Source organism: Ornithorhynchus anatinus, chromosome X1 (assembly GCF_004115215.2).
Source record: "Ornithorhynchus anatinus isolate Pmale09 chromosome X1, mOrnAna1.pri.v4, whole genome shotgun sequence".
NCBI classification, from domain to species: domain Eukaryota; kingdom Metazoa; phylum Chordata; class Mammalia; order Monotremata; family Ornithorhynchidae; genus Ornithorhynchus; species Ornithorhynchus anatinus.
In genome coordinates, this window is record NC_041749.1 from 88,862,970 (window position 1) to 88,881,956 (window position 18,987).

At 44.2% G+C, this 18,987-nt stretch overlaps 1 protein-coding gene across 2 annotated transcripts in view; it reads left to right on the forward strand.

The window, feature by feature from the left end:
* Positions 1-18,987, forward strand: part of KBTBD12 (kelch repeat and BTB domain containing 12) — a 51,608-nt gene that overhangs the window by 1,996 nt on the left and 30,625 nt on the right. Inside the window, exons 2-4 of one of the 2 annotated variants that reach the window (XM_029052256.2) lie at positions 3,265-3,535; positions 7,492-7,642; positions 8,119-8,564. In XM_029052256.2, the coding sequence (XP_028908089.1) occupies positions 3,265-3,535; positions 7,492-7,642; positions 8,119-8,198 (502 nt within the window). In that variant the 3' untranslated portion in view covers positions 8,199-8,564. Of the gene's footprint in view, positions 1-3,264; positions 3,536-7,491; positions 7,643-8,118; positions 8,565-18,987 lie in introns of those variants that run through there. The other variant, XM_029052255.2, reaches the window with a different exon arrangement.

The window sequence follows — 18,987 nt, forward strand, 5'->3', positions numbered from 1 at the left end:
CCCGCCCTCCCCGCGCATAGAGTTGCCACTGGGGCAGTTTTTCCGCCCTTCCATCCCATGCCTTACCATCCTGACAATCCAGCCCCACCTGTGGCTTATCTTCTCCCTTTCTGTTCATTTTACGGTCATCTAAACTGTAAGCTCCTTCTCTAGACGTTCAGCTCCTCTTCTAGGCGGTAAACTCCTAGTGGTCAGGGGAACATGTCACCAACTCATTTGTACTATACTCTCCCAAGTGCTTAGTACTGGCCTCCGCATACAGTAAGTGCTCAATAAATACCATTAATTGATTAAAACCCGACGTGCTCTGCGCACCCGCCTCCCAGGACTGCCAGGTTGGGGCTGGACTGGGATGGGGGGAATGGGATGAATGTGGCCCCCTGCCCTGCCCCCGTCCTGCCCCAGTCTAGCCCCAGTCCCTTGGTTTTGCAAGTCCCCAGTCCCCGGAGACGGGAGGGATGGCAGGATAGCAGCACCGATGGCAACTCACGAAGTGGGGAGGGCCGGGCTTACCTCAACAGGAAGAACGGCATGCTTCACCCAGCAGCAGAGCAAAAATGTCCCTTCAGCGTCAGGCATCGCTCACTGCAGTATAGAATTTCAGACTACACGACAGCTCTGTAAACCTTCCATTCGGTCTGAAGCAGAATGGCCTAGCGGATCGAGTACAGGCCTGGGAGTCACAAAGTCATGGGTTTTAATCCCAGCTCTGCCGCTTGTCTGCTGTGTGACCTTGGTCAAGTCACTTCACTTCTCTGGGTCTCAGTTACCTCATCTGGAAAATGGGGATTGAGGCTGCGACCCCAAAGTGGGACAGGGATTGTGTCCAGCCTGATTTGCTTGTGTCCACCCCAGTGCTTAGTACAATGCCTGGCACATAGTAAGCGCTTAACAAATATCACAATTATTATGAAGTCTACTCATTACGAAAGTCTCTCCAAACAGCGGAATACACAGTTTTGCCCCAGTTCTGCATGAAACACAAACAATCTCCCCCACCAAATAAAGCTCTGCGGGGATTGCCTCAGGCAAAGGGAATGGGTTCAGTGTCAAAGCCTGCTGGGAGAGCCCTGTCTTATTGACAGATTGCCCATCAGGCTGGACCCACCTCCTCTATCTCCTTTCCTGTTCCCTCACTCTTCTCTTTCCCATCCCCCCAACTTCTCCACAACCCTGAAAAGCTGAGAAAACACTTTCCTGTCTGAGTGAAAATTGCTTCTATCCCCAGCTTGGCGGTTGCCTGAATTAGGACCTCCTAGCAGATAAGAATTCACACATTAGTGGATAAATAATGAGAAGGGATAAGGGCCCGATAAGGTCCTTCTTCTCCACCTTCACTCCTTCCCCAGTATTGTCAATCTTGAAGACTACTGGAGCATTCCAGTCAGGCCACAACCTCACCCATAGAAATCAACCTATTTCTGTGGTCACGATTGGCTTTAGGCAGAGCTGAATAAATGGTGGGAAAAGTCTGTCGATGATCTCTCCGATGAATTGAGAATTAGGTTTTGAACATTTCCTCCTTTAAAAGCCTAAGGTTTCAGGATTCCGCCCCCACCCCCCCGCCACAGATGATCATCAGTTTGGCTCCAAGTCACTCGACCAGTCATTATAACTGCAAAATACAATAAAATTAATAGTTTCACTAATTTCCAGAATCTACTCCGATTGTCATCCATTCATATTCAGTAGTAATAATGCATCTGTCTATTTCTAAAACCTTGATAGTCCTTAGCCAGAAGGGAGTAATAATTTCTTACATTTATAGAAAGACTATCCCAACACTGGATTTCTTGAAGAACCAGTTATCCAAACTGAGGCTAGCTTGAATAATCATAAAAAAAGTTCAGAACACTGAAGAGAAATGGGTAAATGCCTATTCAAGATAGCCAAACTCAATTTTGTTTTGACTATCCAAACTCTCAGTGATATCTGAACTCACCTAAGGCACAAGTCATTTTTGTTAATAGACTTTTTACTCTGCATTCTTTAATTTGATTTTCTAGGTCATAATTCGGAACGTTAGGTAGACTGCCTTCACCGAACCTTATCCACGGCCCTTCCACCAGAATCCTTGCCTGTTGCACGTTTAGCCTGTCGTTTAGCCTGTCTTTTAGCCGGTGAACTTGGTTTGCAGCTCTTACTGAAAGTTTATGAAAGTTAATCAAGTACAAAGGGGATGTCAAAACTCTTGAGAACAAATGAGACAACATGGAAAGAGTAGATGGAAGTCCGGAATCAGGAGACCTAGCTCTGAGCCACAGCTCTGTTATTGGTCTGTTGGGTGATTTTGGGCAAATCATTCAACCTCTTTGTCCCTCAGTTTCCTCATCTGGGGCTCACGTGCAGGCAACCGAGGAAATGACCACTACACCTTTCTACGGGTCCAGCAAACACCCTTTCAGAAATCCTGTCTAAAATGCTCTCATTTTTCCTTTTTCCATGGCCCCTCCCAAAGCGCGAGAACATTAAAAATAAATACAAGAAACACTACCCCTATGTTCTAAAGACTGTAAGCTCCTGGTGGGCAGGGTTCGTGTCCACCAAGTCTATTGTACTGCAGTTTCTCGAGCACTTAGTACAGTGCTCTGCACACAGTAAATGTTCAAGAAATACCCCTGATTGATTGAATGATTGATGGGGCTGAAAGTTCTGTCAAGATCTTTATGTTACTCTTCTTTATGCAGTCCCAAAATTAATCCAGACCCCATTTAACTTGTAGTGGTACTTAAGATGTATTTCATAAACAGTGACATGTGTTAGATACTTCAATTTGCCAGAGAATTCTCCTCTGTACTGAGTTTACAGCTAATGCTTAAAGGCTTTGCCCATTTTTATCCTTGATATACAATTATATTTTTTTTTGGTTGGGGGTGGAGAGGCTTTCCTGTATTGAAAAATCAAGATTATCCTTGATAATTAATGCTTTCCCCATTGTGCCTTTGTGTCTTGACTTTCATAAATTCTTGTCATTGGGTTATAGTATTTTTCCATTATAATTCTGAGTAGTTCATCTTTTTAGGCACTTTAAATTGCATCACATGCGTCAGCCCCTTCGAAAAATGGTTTGACAATCTTGAAGCTATCTTTTTTTGCTTCAGAAGAACGTAACCAGATGTGTTTTCTTGACATGTTTGTCTAGAATGTAGGGATATGTATCAAATTATGGACTAAAAACTGAAGTGAGTTTCAGGGGCAGGTTGTTTTGATCTTGTAAATGAAGCCTCTCTCTCTAATTTTGATTTTCTATTCACTGACTTACAGGTACCACAATCGAGGAAGCCAATTTTGGGAAAAGTTGTGCACTACTGAGTTCCGGGAGCTGTATGCCCTGGGCACTGTCTATAATGATCTCTATATTATAGGAGGACAAATGAAAATGAAGAACCAGTATCTTATTACCAACTGTGTGGATAAGTATTCCATAGAACATGACAGCTGGAAAAGAGTGTCTCCCCTCCCGCTTCAACTAGCTTGCCATGCTGTGGTGACAGTGAATAATAAGCTTTACGTGATTGGAGGATGGACCCCACAGGTTAAGAAATATTCTGGGCATCTAGTTGGCATGCTTGTGTGCAACCTGGTGGCTCAATTTGGAGACTGTAAATTTAATTGAGATAAAACATACAGTAGAATACTGAGTATCCAAATGAATTGGAGATGAGACTTGTTTAGGTCATCAAACCTTTGGCTAGTCAAACCCAATCTAGTTTGCTTTTGTAGGACAGGTGTGTGCCTGATTTTGTTCAATCGTTAAACTTTTGCAGGGAGTCACCCAGCCTTTGTTCACAGAATAGACATTCTACTGGCATTTTTCAAAGGGGCTCTGCCTTTTAAATGGAAAGCAGTACATCTGGGCAAAAATGCATTTGTATAATCTCTTCAAGTGTTGGGGTTGACATCATTCATGGCCACTTAAGGAAATTATAACCAAGGAAACTTTCACGGGTATTAGATGTGATCTCACTCACCATTCATGCTGTTTTCCCTCATTTTTCTTCCCACTCATTCTAATTTTCAAGAATATCTGTGCTAAAGTATTGCTAGCATGGGGAAACACTGTCTTTTCTGAACTGAAGTCATAAGACTGAATTGGTGATGCTTAATTTCCATGGAAATGGATTGTGGTTTCATAAACAACGTTTCAAAAATATCTTTTCTGGGAATTATCAGAGAAGCTGGAGGGCAAGAGAGAAATTTTTATCAAAACCTAGAAGCTTTCACTGATGGGGATTAAAAAAATAGATCCAATAAAGTGAATTTTTGCCTTAATGTAAGTTATTCCAAATGTGCTCTTTTGTGTAATTGACAGAGTCTGCTTTAACTTAGCAAGCCAAGAGTCAGTTTGGTCAGTGGGAAAGGGTAATTACTGGGAATGAAAAGATCTTAATCTTGTGACATTTTGAATTTGTGCTGAGGATTTCATCACAGTTAGTTGTTCTGTGACCTGTTAAATTGATTCCGAGTCTAAGAGCTGAGTTTCGGGACTTTCACGAGAAAGTCCCTAAAGAAAGAATCAGAATCTGTTCTTTCCCTAAAATGGGTATCAAATAATTAAATGTGGAAGAATGAAAATGTGAACATATTTAATAAGGTGGCTGGTTAACTTAGCATCTGTGACTTTAAAAAGCTTTAAGCATGGAGGCTTATTGCAAAACCAAAATTTACATACTCAATTTTTGTCTAGATAGTTCTCCAAATTGTTTATAAGAAAAATGGTCGAAAAGCCGTTGGCTTGTTTATTGGACAAAAGATTGGTTGAGAGTGTGTTTAATTTAGGAACTAATAATATTAAGCCACAGGGGTGCCAATTCTTCATTTTGAGAACAGAGGTGAACTTGGGACAGAGCTCTGAGGGAGAGGGGAATTGGACGGTGGGTTCAGGACTTCGAAGGGAGAGGAAGGAGAAGTGAAAAGAGACAAAGGGGGAACCAGAGGGGAAAGGGGAAGAGGGAGAAAAAGAGGAAGAGGAGGAGGAGAAGAGAGAGGAAGGAAAGAGGATTTTACCTTCCCCCGTGGTGTCATCTCTTCCATCGCAGGTGCCATCACCAGTCAACTGACAGCGTCTCTGGCAGCCTCCCAGGAGAGGCCAGCTGATCTGGAGCTGCTGGGGTTTGGGAGCAGCAAAATAAGCAGGCTCTGGGCTAGAAAGCAGCATGGTGGCTGTACAATCTGGCCCCATGGGGTTTCCCCAGCTGCCACAGTGACTCCAAATCCCTGAAACATACCCCAAGATTGTAAGCCCATGTGGTCAGGGAATGGGTCTGCTGATTGTTATATCGTACTCTCCCAAACGCTTAGTACAGTGCTCTGCACACGGTAAGCGCTCAATAAATATGATCGAATGAATGAATCAACCAATCAATCAATGAGTTGTCTGGGCAGACCAGGAGTGAGGCGTGTGCATTCTTTGCCCTCACTAGGCTCCACCGCTGCCTGGGTGAAAGGAGCCTCCGGTCTGTCCCCGGATCCTAGCGAGGACAATGGGAATTCCACCGGTGCCACGACCAAGCAGGGCACAGCCCAAACAGGGCCACAGCTTGCCAGCCGGGGGCAGGAAGTTGAGCTGAGAACTCCACTGCTCTTGCATCCCTTTCTGGCTCCAAAGAAAGCCCCCGATACTTTGGGAATGAAGCTAATGACTTTCCTCCCTCAGTACTAATTCTTTAAAGGATGACGGCCTGCATGGAGCTGGAAATGATATATTTCACCTCAGAATTAACCATAATATTGGGGCCGAGCTATGAGGGTCAGTACTTCTGAGTCAAAACACCAAAGTGTATTTTAGACACTGTCGTTATTTTGGTTCTCCAGCACTTCCAAAGCACACCAAACTGTGCTGAGGCCCATCGTAAAACACATAGTTTCTGCCCTCGGGGAGCTTATGTTTTCATTTATTCTCTAGTCCACAGCTCCAATGGGATGACTTTTGAGTCTTCTTTGTTAGAAAGGTGGGTCACCAAGACTACAGAGTCCTCCGTTTCTGGACTTTACTCCTAGTAGCATGCTTACTAAAGTAATTAACCGTACACATATGCTGCCACACATTTTAAATTCTTGAAACTTTCAACATGATATAAAGGCAGTGCTTCAAGTGAAAGAATACAGGAAGTGGGTCATTTCATTTTGCCTCATTTCAGGTACTGTAAAAAGGTACAGTACAACTTGGGTCGAGCAACAGACAAGGCCCAGAGAAATCAATGTTGGCAGAGATGAATGTTGTACGGAGAGGGTCCCGCCCCTAAAGTTTACATTTCTGGAACCAGACTGCGCATGACTATAACAGAGTCGACATTCTGAGGTGTCGTTCTAACCAGATTCTAACAAAATGAACATCATTTAAGAAGATGCAAAATTAGCAACCAGGAACATGTCCAGAGTTAAATTTCCTTCAGACCCGCATTTGAAAAATTACTTTTTGCCTTCCTTCCTTACCAAAACTTGGGTTCAAGATTCTGTGGGCTCTAGGTAAGAACTGATGAACTTCAAAGTTCCTTCTTGATAGTAGATCAATCTTAAAAGCACTGAAAACTTACAGAAGTCTCTTGATTAATCAAGACACAGATTCTAGCCCAGCTTGAGATTATAGGATTTCCCATTAATGGAGGCAAATATTTAGTGAAAGGACCACAGCGCTTAAGTCAGTAGTGTCATATTTATTGAAGGCCAACAAGATTTACATTTCAGCTGTTGCAACTATGGACCAGAGAGAGTTACAGAAACCAGACAGCTCTTTTTTGAGTACCACATAGTCTAAATGGATACTGGGCTAATAGAAACACTAAAAAAACTCATTATAATAAATAATAGTATGAGAAATATATATATATATATACTATATATAAATATACAATGGGGACATATTCATTCATCATTAAAACCATGAAAAATATTTAAACCTCAATCTGTCAAACACATATAAGTATGTGTGTGTGTGTATATATATATATATATATATAGAGAGAGAGAGAGAGAGAGAGAGAGAGAGAGCTATAGAGCTATATCTATATCATATATTTTCAGCTGTTTAGTACACATGGAACAATGCTGAATAAAAATTTAGTCTTCTGAGTACTTCATTAAAGACAACGTACTTCATTAAAGACAACCACTGTAGCACTTAACAAAATATAAATGAACTTGGAGACAAAATGAGTTTAAAATAGTTTGTCTTCACTCTTAAGGCTTCTCTGTTGCCTTTCGTAAAAGCTTCCCGGGGTCTCGGCTGTGTCCACAGATTGTTATAAACTCAAACCTGAGCTTCATTGGTTTGGAATACAAATTCCTCTGCTCTTGAAATATACTATAACCACCAGTCATGAGAGTTGTTAAGAGCTGTTCCATTGTAGAGAGCATGAATCACTTCACAATTATATAGCAGTTGATGTGCTTGTGTTATTTATCTGTTTGACTGCTTTGATTAATTGCATTCATGCACTCACAGAGGTTTCTAAGAGTTGCGTTATTATATGGCTGTCATATTTCATTCAGATGGATCTTCCCGACGACGAACCTGATCGATTAAGTAACCGAACACTGCAATATGACCCTGGCCAAGATAAATGGACAGAACGTGCCCCGATGAAGTTCTCCAAGTATCGCTTCAGTACAGCCGTAGTCAACAGTGAGATTTATGTTTTGGGTAAGAACAAGCAGATTTTTACAGATAGTTCTGACCACTTTTTATTTTCCTCCGCAATTTGCCTCAGTAAATTGAATGATTCGCCCTTCATCCTGTATCAGAGAACCAGGAGAAAACAGGAAGAGCCGAATGGGTGTTTTGTTTACTCTTTTTCTTCAGCAGAGCCACATCAGGTTAAATGAAAGTCCGTTGTTCTGATGTAAGGTGTATTGTTTATGGTATTCTCTAGTATGTTGCATGTGAAAGATAATATCTTGGAATATCCAGGTTGGGAAACACTAAAAAGTAAAACATTTTGACCTAGGAAAGAGTTTTTGTCTGAGCTGTTGCTTTACCAAATATAACAAACTCTCTCTCTTCTTATAGTAGCCACCGAGGGGGAAATCATGAACAACTGAAATCTACTCTTAAAATAACCTAACCAATAGAATCGAGTTTAATCTTTTTGTTCTCTTCTCCTACCCATTCTCTCATAGAGGTGCTGACATGCAAGGAATGTCCAAAAGGTGACCAGCAAAGGCGGGGGGCGTGTGTCGAGGAGAGGCAAGAGAAGTAACTGGCTAAACAGCCTCTGCATGATCAAGAACTATCTAGCTGCCGTTCAGTGGGAATTAATTATTTTCATTTTGATTAGAAAGAAACTATTTCTTACTGGTCATGTCAGGCAAGCATGTTAGAAAGGCATTGTATATTCCCAGAAACTGTTTTCCTAGGAACTGTTTAGACAGCCAAAAAATTGTTTCTGTTGCCATTGAGAATTCGACAAGTTGTTTGCAGGCCATAGTGATTCCCCTCCATGCAAAACATGTAGTATGCTTGAAGCAGTTATGCCCATCCAAGGCAGCTTTGCTGCATAGGTGGGTATGCTATTGATGCCTGTCTACTTGTTTTGTTTTGTTGTCCGTCTCCCCCTCCTAGACTGTGAGCCTGTTGTTGGGTAGCGATTTTCTCTGTTGCCAAATTATACTTTCCAAGGGCTTAGAACAGTGCTCTATACACAGTAAGTGCTCAATAAATACGATTGAATGAATGAATGAATGAATGAATGAATGAATGAATGAATAGTCATGGAGACAATTGGGCACAGCATCAGATAGCCCATAGGATTTTAGAAAAGTGTGGTAATAGCAAAAAGAAAACCCTTAGTTTCTCTAAAATCATGAGATTGAAAGCAATCCTCATGAATGTACTGTGAGATATTTTGTTTTATTCCTTGGTTTGGATTTATACCTTTTGGTTGACGTATTGAACTCATCCCTGGAGATGCCTTCCCACTAATAGGAGACAATGAGGGGTATAAATCTTTGAGATTTTTCACATGCTTGAGTATTAGTTTAATTGTTAGAACAACATCCACATCCTAAGATCGAAGGCACTGAAATAGTAGCGGGTGGTTTTTAGAAGATTGGGTACTTTAATCATGAGGCTCAATTGTAATTTAAATGGTTTCAAACATAGTGATGATTCTCCTTCTTGTAGCCGGATCTCCATCCTGATGAGGTGGCACCTAGGGTCAGGCGGCGGGCTAGGGTAAAGAACGAGGAACTTTGATCTAGTAGCAAGTATCTCAGAGGACAGAGTGTCCCAGAGCGGGGAGCGACTGTGCCGAAATGGAAATTCCCCAGTGGACTCAATTCCCCTCATAGCTCTAAATTGGCAAACTGCACCCTGGGCTTTCCAAAATGTTGGAAGCAAAAGCAGGAAATGTGAAAGTTCAGTTCTGAGCACAAGGGTCCCATGTAAAAGCAGGGGCGAGGCTGTTCCCATCCCCCATTAGCAAGTGATGGCTGTCTTTGAAAAGTTCAGTATGCACGGGTCTCGGCCTTTATTTTTGAGTTTCTTGGTCTGGACCATTTTATAATCTGATGCTTACACTGTGAAAATGCAGTTATTTAAGGAAGCAGCAGCAGCAGCAAGAGGGGTCCATGAAAGTTTGTGGAGAAGAGTAGATGTGTGAATGGAAAGGCTCACATCTGAAAGAGTAAGAGAAAGGGGAATAGCTACTTTCTGGAAATTAGGGAGGGAGAAAGAGAGAGTGGGGAGAGGGAGAGAGAGTGATGTTGACCTAGTGGGAAGCAACGTGACGTAGTGGATAGAGCACGGGCCTGGGATTCAGAAGGACCTGGGTTCTAATCTCAGATCTGCCGCTTGTCTGCTGTGTGACCTTGGGTGAATAACTTCACTTCTCTGTGCCTCAGTTACCTCATCTGTAAAATGAGGATTAAGACTGTGAGCCCCATGTAGGACAGGGCCTGAGTCCAACCCAATCACCTTGTATCTGACCCCAGTGCTTAATACAGTGCCTGGCACATAGTAAGAGCTTAACAAATACCACAGTTATCATTATTATTATCAATATGAGTCCACTAAAAAAATCATGGAAAAACATTTAATATCAGGGCTTTAATTCTGTTGAAGGATGCTGGGGATTAGATTAATAACAATGATAATAGCAATAATGATGATGATGGTATTTAAGGGCCTACTATGTGTCAAGCACTGTTTGAGAAACATTTACATGCAGTATGGTTTAGATGCAATATGGATTCCCCCAAACTCTTTGACAATATATGGTTCATGTTATAATGTATATTTGCAAAATCTTGAGTTAAATTAAGTTCCATTTAAATATAGTTTTTCAGTCTAGTTATGCTCATTACATAAGGAGGGAGAGAAATATAAGATGAAAAGCAAAATTGGAATACTGTCCCTAGGGAAGATAATGTGCTACTGGAGATTTACTTATTTATTTGTTTTTTGGGGTGAGGGGAGAGAGCTCATAGTTGTGTGAATTGTTTATTTCTGAGGTAGAGTGTTAGAACAGACATTTCCCATGAATACTTCAGATGCAAACAGCTTTTAGCATTACAGCAGGCAAGCTAAGGGGAACACTGTCCTGATGTTGGGTGGCCTACATTGGAAATCCATCAATCGTATTTACTGAGCGCTTACTTTAATAATAATAATAATGTTGGTATTTGTTAAGCGCTTACTATGTGCAGAGCACTGTTCTAAGCGCTGGGGGAGATCCAGGGTCATCAGGTTGTCCCACGTGAGGCTCACAGTTAATCTCCATTTTCCAGATGAGGTAAGTGAGGCACAGAGAAGTGAAGTGACTTGCCCACGGTCTCACAGCTGCCAAGTGGCAGAGCCGGGATTCGAGCCCGTGACCTCTGACTCCCAAGCCTGGGCTCTTTCCACTGAGCCACGCTGCTTCTCTGCGTCGGGCACTGTGCTAAACTCTTGGGAGAGCACGACTCAACAACGTACCAGACACATTCCCTGCCCACAATCTCCAAGTTGTCTTCCTTACATTAACAAAGGAAATGAGGTGGCTACATTGCTGGGTTAGGTGATTTCATGGTTTTCCAAACCAGTAACGATGTGGTTTTTGCCATCTCATACCACACTGGCATTGACTGTTCTGACGGGTAACTTCCTGGAGGGTCTAAGGTTATCAAACACTTCGTATGGTGCTTTGCACACAGTAAGTGCTCAATGAATACAATTGAATGAAATATGATTGAATGAATTTAAATAGCATAAAGTTCTTGGGCAGCTTTCAACTTTAATATAGTAGACATATATATATATATATACATATTTGTATATATACATATGCATATATATGTATATAATCAAAAAAGACAGTTGAAATGGCATTTAAAAGTACAGCAGTGTGAAAATTATCCACAAGCCATACATTTTAAATGCCATATTTTAATTTAACAATCTCTGATTTACACATTTGGCAGTGGTAGAAGAGAAGGGTAATTGTGGGCTGGGGTTGACTGCACAAGTCAACGATGGCCGTGAGTAGAAACACACCTGCATTATAACAGAACTTTAGGAGTTATCATGATCATCAACGGTATTCGTTAAGCCCTAACCGCGTTCAGGTACTAAGCGCTCGGGAGAGTTCAGTACAGCAGAACTGGAAGACATGTTCCCTGCCTACAGTGAGCTTACAGTCTAGAGGGGGAGACAGACATTAAGATAAATAAATAATTTACAATACGTAATTTAAAGATTTTGCTTTTAAGTGCCATTTAAAATTTACTTTTTTTAAATCAAGTGCTATAAAGGACATTAAAGTTTAAAGTTGTACCGGAAACCTATGGCAATCCACGAGAGAAAACAACAAAAAAAAACCCTTTCCAATGTGTCATAATCTTTCCCTCTGTTTAGAATTGGCTGGTTTTAGCTTTATCCCGAATATTTTCCCAGGAACACAACTAAATTAGTTAAGAAGTACAAGAAATAAGAGGCATTATGTACTCAGTAACAGAACCAATTGTGATACATTTGGAAAGAAATGAGAGGGAAGTACTTTGTTTAAGGTCATGAATGTTAATGTTTAAAAAAAAAGAAAAAACTTGTTAAGACTGAAAACTCCTAACTGATAGCCAAAAGAAGTGCCCCATCTTCTAAGAACTTTTCAAAATTACAGTCTGCAAGATACGGGTCAAGTGGATGAGGTGTCACATCACCAATAAGAATATGAACTTTGTACTATTTTTATACTTTAATCCTTGTTTTTATAAATCAGGAATAAAAGGAATTAAATGTGAATTCTATTAGTAAAGCTTTGGGGATGAAAGATTCTTTGTTTATCCTTCTTGGTCTCTCGTCCCACCTCATTAAAGCCTAGTTTTCCCCGGGGCTCTTGCTGAGAGCTTCTTTTTTTAAGTTTTAAGCAGTTAAATGAGGTTCAATTAAATTCAGAATATATCATCATAAGATACTGATTTGAATATGGTACTCACGGGTCTCTCTGGGAAAAAAAAGTTTGTGTAGGAGGAACTAGAAGAATTTTGGGGGGGTTTCATATTATTAACTATGCTTTTGAATAAATTATACTGCTTCTGAAGTAAACATATCTATTCATAAATATACTTGGGATTTTTGAGTCATGAAAACTGTCAAATTTTCTTCAAAAGCTGCTCTTCTAAGACAGCCTGTGGGCCACAGCCAAAAGATAGAATGTGAATCTAAAGCACCGAGAACCTTTTTCTTTTTTTTTGGCAAGGCAACCCATTTGTCTCTCCAATCCTCTCTTCCTATCAGGTCAGAAGCCACCAGGCTGCATTTCTCATTGGGAGTTAGAAAGTCTAATGCTTTTTCATTTCATTTTCTTGAGAGGTTGGTGATATTTAGCCTTATTGTTTTCTCCCGGCATCCATTTGTGTTGCATTGGTTTTCTCAGAGTGGCACAGCAGTGTAAATGGTCGGCCTCTCAGCTTGAATGCTATTAAAGAGTAATGAAGGGAAAAGTTACATAAGAGATTCGAGTCATTATAGCCACTGTGCATTCCAAAGATCAATTTAGTGGTGGATTCTTTTATAGTAAGGGAAGGTTTAAATTTCCATTTCCTTTTGGTGAATTCCCTTTTCCCCCACCTTAATTTGTTTTGATAAAAATTCAACCTCGGTAAAAAGACAACCGGATCTGCGTAGTCACTGAGAGATGAGCTCTTGGGGAATTTCCTTCTAGTAAGGGACCACCGTTCCCTTTCGGGGATTCCGGTGCATGTGCTGACATCTTCCTTTGGGAGCGGGGGGTGGACGACGGTGAGTTCTGAGCAGAGGGAGGGGTTTCTCGAGGGTGGAGCCAATGACCCCAGAAAGGGCAAGGGGAAAGGGAGGAAAGAGGCGGGAAAGAGACAGAGAGTAATGCAGACAGACTTCACTGCCATTACTGGCCTGCTCTGATTTACTTAGTTAACCTGCTCGTGTGCGATTCTTACAGAGCATTTGTTCATCTTTCTCCACCACAGACAGCATGGAAACCCCCAGGGGCAGTTACTCTTCCCAGCTGCTGATCGTTCAGTTCCGTCCCACCCTAATGTGGACAGCTGATGGGGAGCCCAGTGAATGCCCCAGACTTTTTTTTATGGTATTTGTAAAGTGCTTATTATGTGTCAGACACCGTTCTAAACGCTGGGGTATATACAGGCTAATCAGGTTGGACACAGTCCATGTCCCACATGGGGCTCACAGTCTAAATCTACATTTTACAGATGAGAGAACTGAGGCCCAGAGAAGCGAAGTGACTTGCCCAGGGACGCACAGCAGACAAATGGAGTCAGGATTAGAACCCAGGTCCTTCTGCCTCCCAGGCCCATACGCTTCGCACTAGGCCCCACGCTGCTTCTCAGGCCCCTCCCTTCAAAGCCACTTCTGGTCCTGCCCCCAGAGGGGGGTGGGAGGCCCCTTCTAACCGACAGAGCCAGACCCAGGCCATTTGGGGAACTAACTACTGCATCACGCACCCAGTTTTGAAAAACGTTATTGAATAATTTCCTGCCTACTAAGATGCTATCTTTTCAGCTCCTTTGGGGGAATTCCAGGATATAGACTCCAACTCCTTATAGATGCCAAGATCTGGCTGGCTGGCCTGGCTCATTGGGCCAAGGCTTCTTTCTGCTGCTGCCCAAGCAGAAGCAACAGGGGCCTCAGATCAACTGGTCCATCTCGGGCCATGTCACTGCTGGCGCTTCTTCCCAGATGGTGGCGGTGATGGTGATGGAAGCCCTGAGCGAACCGTCCATCTCGTCTGTCTCGCCGCCGACCCCTTGCCCACATCCTACCTCTGGCCTGGAACGCCCTCCCTCCTCATATCAGACAGATAATTGCTCTCCCCCACTTCAAAACCTTATTGAAGACGCATCTCCTCCAAGAAGCCTTCCCTGACTAAGCCCTCCTGTCTTCTTCCTCCACTCCCTTCTGTGCCGTTCTTACTCCCTCCTTCATTCATCCTCCCTCCCATCCCCACAGCACCTATATATATATATATAATTTATTTGTTTCTATTAATATCTGCCTGCCCCTCTAGACCATGAGCTCCTTGTGGGCAGGAACGTGTCTGTTGTTATATTGTACTCTCTGAAGCTCTTAGTACAGTGCTCTGCACACAGTGGGCGCTGAATAAATGCGATTGAATGAATGAATGAACCAATGAACCGGGCCCTCTAGGGCTCTATTCTGCCAGGCAGAGGAGGCAGGAGTGATGGAGAAAGGGGCAGCCGTGGAGACAGGCTTGTAGCAGGAGGTAGGGAGGTTCAGTCTTCTGATCTCCAAAGGCCATATGCAGGGGCCCCTCCTTCCCTGTACTAAGCGCTGGGAAAGAATGCACAAGTGGGAATTAGACAGCATCCTTGTCCCTCAGGAGGCTCGCAATCTAAGAGCGTAAGGGGGGAGAGGGAACTGGAGACGGACACGGCGGGAGTGGTGAAACATGAAAACACAAAAGGAACTGATAGGTTCAAAGTGTCAGAGGGGAGGAGTCCAAGAGCGTGCGGGAGCAGCTTTGATCCCTGGCTCAGTGCGCACAGAGGATGTCCGGAGTAGCGACCCTCGGTAGTGGGAGGGAAGGCGACAGTTACCGCCGTGCTTTTCTCAGCGGGGATGGAGGGGTCCGAGAGCGCACGGGAGCAGCTCGTATCCTTGGCCCGGGGTACGCCAGGAGAAGGGACCCTCCTTGGAGGGAGGAAAGGAGGCTGTGAATGATAAAGATCTCCAAAGACAGGAACTCCACGATCCTTAGTAGCCATGACATCACCCAGAAAATCAAAAACTGCTTTCTTGTTTCCAATCCAAATCTCTTCTGCTGTAATTCAAACTCATTTCCTTTTATTTGTTCCTCCGTGGACATGAAGAACATGAAGATCAGCATCCTTCCCATACAACTCTTTCATATTCTTGAAAGAGTTATTAAGTCATCCTTTAGCTTTCTCTTCCTTAGGCTAAGCAACAACTCTCCCAGGACCGATTTTCCATCCATTAATCACGTTTTCACTTTTCTCTGGAACCTCTCAAGTTTCTCCCCATCCTTTTTAAAGGACGATGAGCAGCGTGGTTTAGTGGAAAGATCACAGGCCTGGGAGTCAGAGGACCTGGGTTCCACCACTTGCCTGTACCCATGCCTCAGTTTTTTCATCTGTAACATGGAGATTCATTACCCGGTCTCCCTACCTCTTGGACTAGGAGTCCGGTGTGGGACAGGGACCGATTATCGTGTATCTACCCCAGCGCTCAGCACAATTCTTGACACAGGGTAAGCACTTACCAAATACCACAGTGATTGTAATTATTATAATTATTATGGAACATTCTAATAAGGATCCGAGCAGTGCAGGGCAGTGGGTAAGGAAGGATTTGCTTCCCATTGCTTGTACGCCACACTCCCGTCGCTCCATCCCCGGGCCACGCTGCCTTCTTTACGAACGATATTCCATGCCGATTCCTTCAGCTTCTGGCCAACTATGAATCCCAGCACTGCACGGGGGACCTGACCCCTTGTTCCTCAGTCTGCCTCGGTGCCGTTTTGAATCCCTAATAAGAATTATGGTATTTATTAAGCACTTACCATGTGCGAGGCACTGTACTAAGCGGTGGGCTGGGTCCAACCAAATCGAGTTGGACACGGTCCCTGCCCCACGTGGGGCTCACAGTCTCAATCCCCATTTTTCAGATGAGGTACCTGAGGCCCGGAGAAGTGAAGTGACCTACCCAAGGTCACACAGCAGATGAGTGGCAGAACCGGCATTAGAACCCATGACCCTCTGACTCCCAGGCCCGTGCTCGATCCCTTACGCCAAGCCGCTCCTCATATTACAGTGAGCTTGGGAGATGCAGAGAGGGGTTCCTGGGGCCAGTGGAGGAAGCCGTTTTCAGGCTGAAGCTGAGGTGGGAGAAACGGTTGAACCTGACTGATGGGGAGAATCTTTCCTCAGAAAATAGAGCAGGGTAGAGACTATCAGCCCTTCCCAGAGAGCTTTCCTCCTCCGTATCACCCCATCCCACCTCCTGCTCCTCAAATCTGGCTCTGCTAGTGGGGGCAGGGCTTCACGTTAAGGAGTTGAGAGGGGCAGAGGGACCTGTAGACCCAGGGGACTTATTTCTTCATTCTGAGCATCAAGGGGACATTGACCCCTTGAGGTCCCCTGGGAATGCTGTATATATTCCAGGGCTTCAAGAAATGGAATTTGGTGATCAAAAGATTGCCAGTCGCACTTAACCAGGACAAGTGCACGATAGAGGCACCGTTCCTGTTCGTTCAGAGGCTCCCTCCTTTCCTCTTCTCCCACTCCCTTCTGCATCGCCCCGACTTGCTTCTTTTATTCACCTCCCCCTCCCAGCCCCACAGCACTTATGTACGTATCTGTCATTTATTTATTTAATGTCTGTCTCCCCCTGTAGACCGTAAGCTCGCTGTGGGCAGGGAATATCTGTTTATTGTGATATCGTCCTCTCCCAAGTGCTTAGTACAGTGCTCTGCACACAGTAAGCGCTCAATAAATTTGATTGACTGACTGACTGGCTGTCCAGAGCCCGCTTTAGGACCGAGGGGGGAAAGATCTCCTGAAATGTCATATATACGTATATCTGCATATAGTTGCCCTTCATTTTCAAAGAGTTTAAGTTGACCCGATGGCTGCGTGTATCGCTGAAAAGGCTAATGTGTGACCCCCAGCCAAGACCGAATCATACGCAGACAGACACACACACATGCAGATCGGCCTTTGTAGTGCCATGGTGTCTGTTTGCGGGGTCTGGCTCTGTTTCCACTTTGGCTTCTGTCTCCCAGTCCTCGCAAAGCATCTGCTCAAAAAGAGCTACTCCTGTCTGAATTGCCGCGCTCCACGCCGCTCCGTCTGCCATAACTATTGACCCGTTTTCCACTGCGATGCCACACTGTCCAAGGCCCCACTTGACCGTCCTCGGCTGTTTCCAGGGGGTGCCTTGTCAGTCTCCCTTCTCGTCGGGGCAAGACCGATCTCTTCTTGGACTCTGTCTGCAGAATTCTCCTCTCAACTCGCGTCACCTTTCCGAGGTCACCCTTGTTCCTCTGGTTTGCACCCATCCACAGATAATTGGCTGAGGGCGATGATTAACGGTATTTATTAAACACTTATTCTGAACCTAACACTATACTAACAATACCGAGGATGATACCAGATAATTCGATCAGATATAATCTCTATCGACCGCGTTCAACATGTCTACTAACTTTAGAACTCTTCCCAAGCCCTTGGTACAGTGCTCGGCACAGAGCAACTGCTCCGGAAATATTGGAGATTGATTGAATGGTGGATTGCTGAATGGAGCTCGCAATCTAAGAGGGAGGGAGAGCTGCTATCTTATCCTCATTTTGCAGATGGTGAAATAGGAGCACAGAGAGGTTAAGCAGAGTGGCTCAGTGGAAAGAGCACGGGCTTGGGAGTCAGAGGTCATGGGTTCGAATTCCGGCTCTGCCACTTGTCATTCATTCAATAGTATTTATTGAGCACTTAGTATGTGCAGAGCACTGTAGAATGTACAAATCGGCAACCGATAGAGACAGTCCCTGCCCACTGACGGGCTTACAGTCTAATCGGGAGAGGTGGACAGACAAAAACAATAGCGATAAATAGAATCAAGGGGATGTACATCTCATTAAAACAATAGCAATGGATAGAATCAAGGTGACGTACATCTCATTAACAAAATAAATAGGGTAATAAAAATATATACAAATGAGTGGACGAGCACAGTGCTGAGGGGAGGGGAAGGGAAGGGGGGAGGAGCAGAGGGAAGGTGGGGGGGAAAGGGGGCTTAACTGAGGGGAGGTGAAGGGGGGGGTAGAGAGGCAGCAGAGGGAAAAGGGGAAGCTCAGTCTGGGAAGGCCTCTTGGAGGAGGTGAGCTCTCAGTAGGGCTTTGAAGAAGGGAAGAGAATGAGTTTGGCGGAGGTTAGGAGGGAGGGCATTCCAGGACAGCGGGAGGCCGTGGCCCAGGGGTCGACGGCGGGATAGGCGAGAACGGGGGACGGTGAGGAGGTGGGAGGCAGAAGAGCGGAGCGTGCGGGATGGGCAGTGGAAAGAAAGAAGGGAGGAGAGGTAGGAGGGGGCAAGGTAATGGAGAGCCTTGAAGCCTAGAGTGAGAAGTTTTTGTTTCGTGCGGAGGTCGATAGGCAACCAGTGGAGGTTTTTAAGAAGGGGAGTGACATGCCCAGAGCATTTCTGCAGGAAGATGAGCCGGGCAGCAGAATGAAGAATAGACTGAGGTGGGGAGAGACAGGAGGAAGGGAAATCAGAGAGAAGGCTGACACAATAAATTGTCAGCTGTGTGACTGTGGGCAAGTCACTTAACTTCTCTGTGCCTCAGTTCCCTCATCTGTAAAATGGGGATTAAGACTGTGACCCTCGTGTGGGACAACCTGATTGCCCTGTATCTACCCCAGCGCTTAGAACAGTGCTCTGCACATAGTAAGTGCTTAACAAATACCAACATTATTATTATTATTATTATTAAGTGACTTGCCTGAGGTCACACATCAGGCCAGTGGCAGAACTGGATCTTGGAC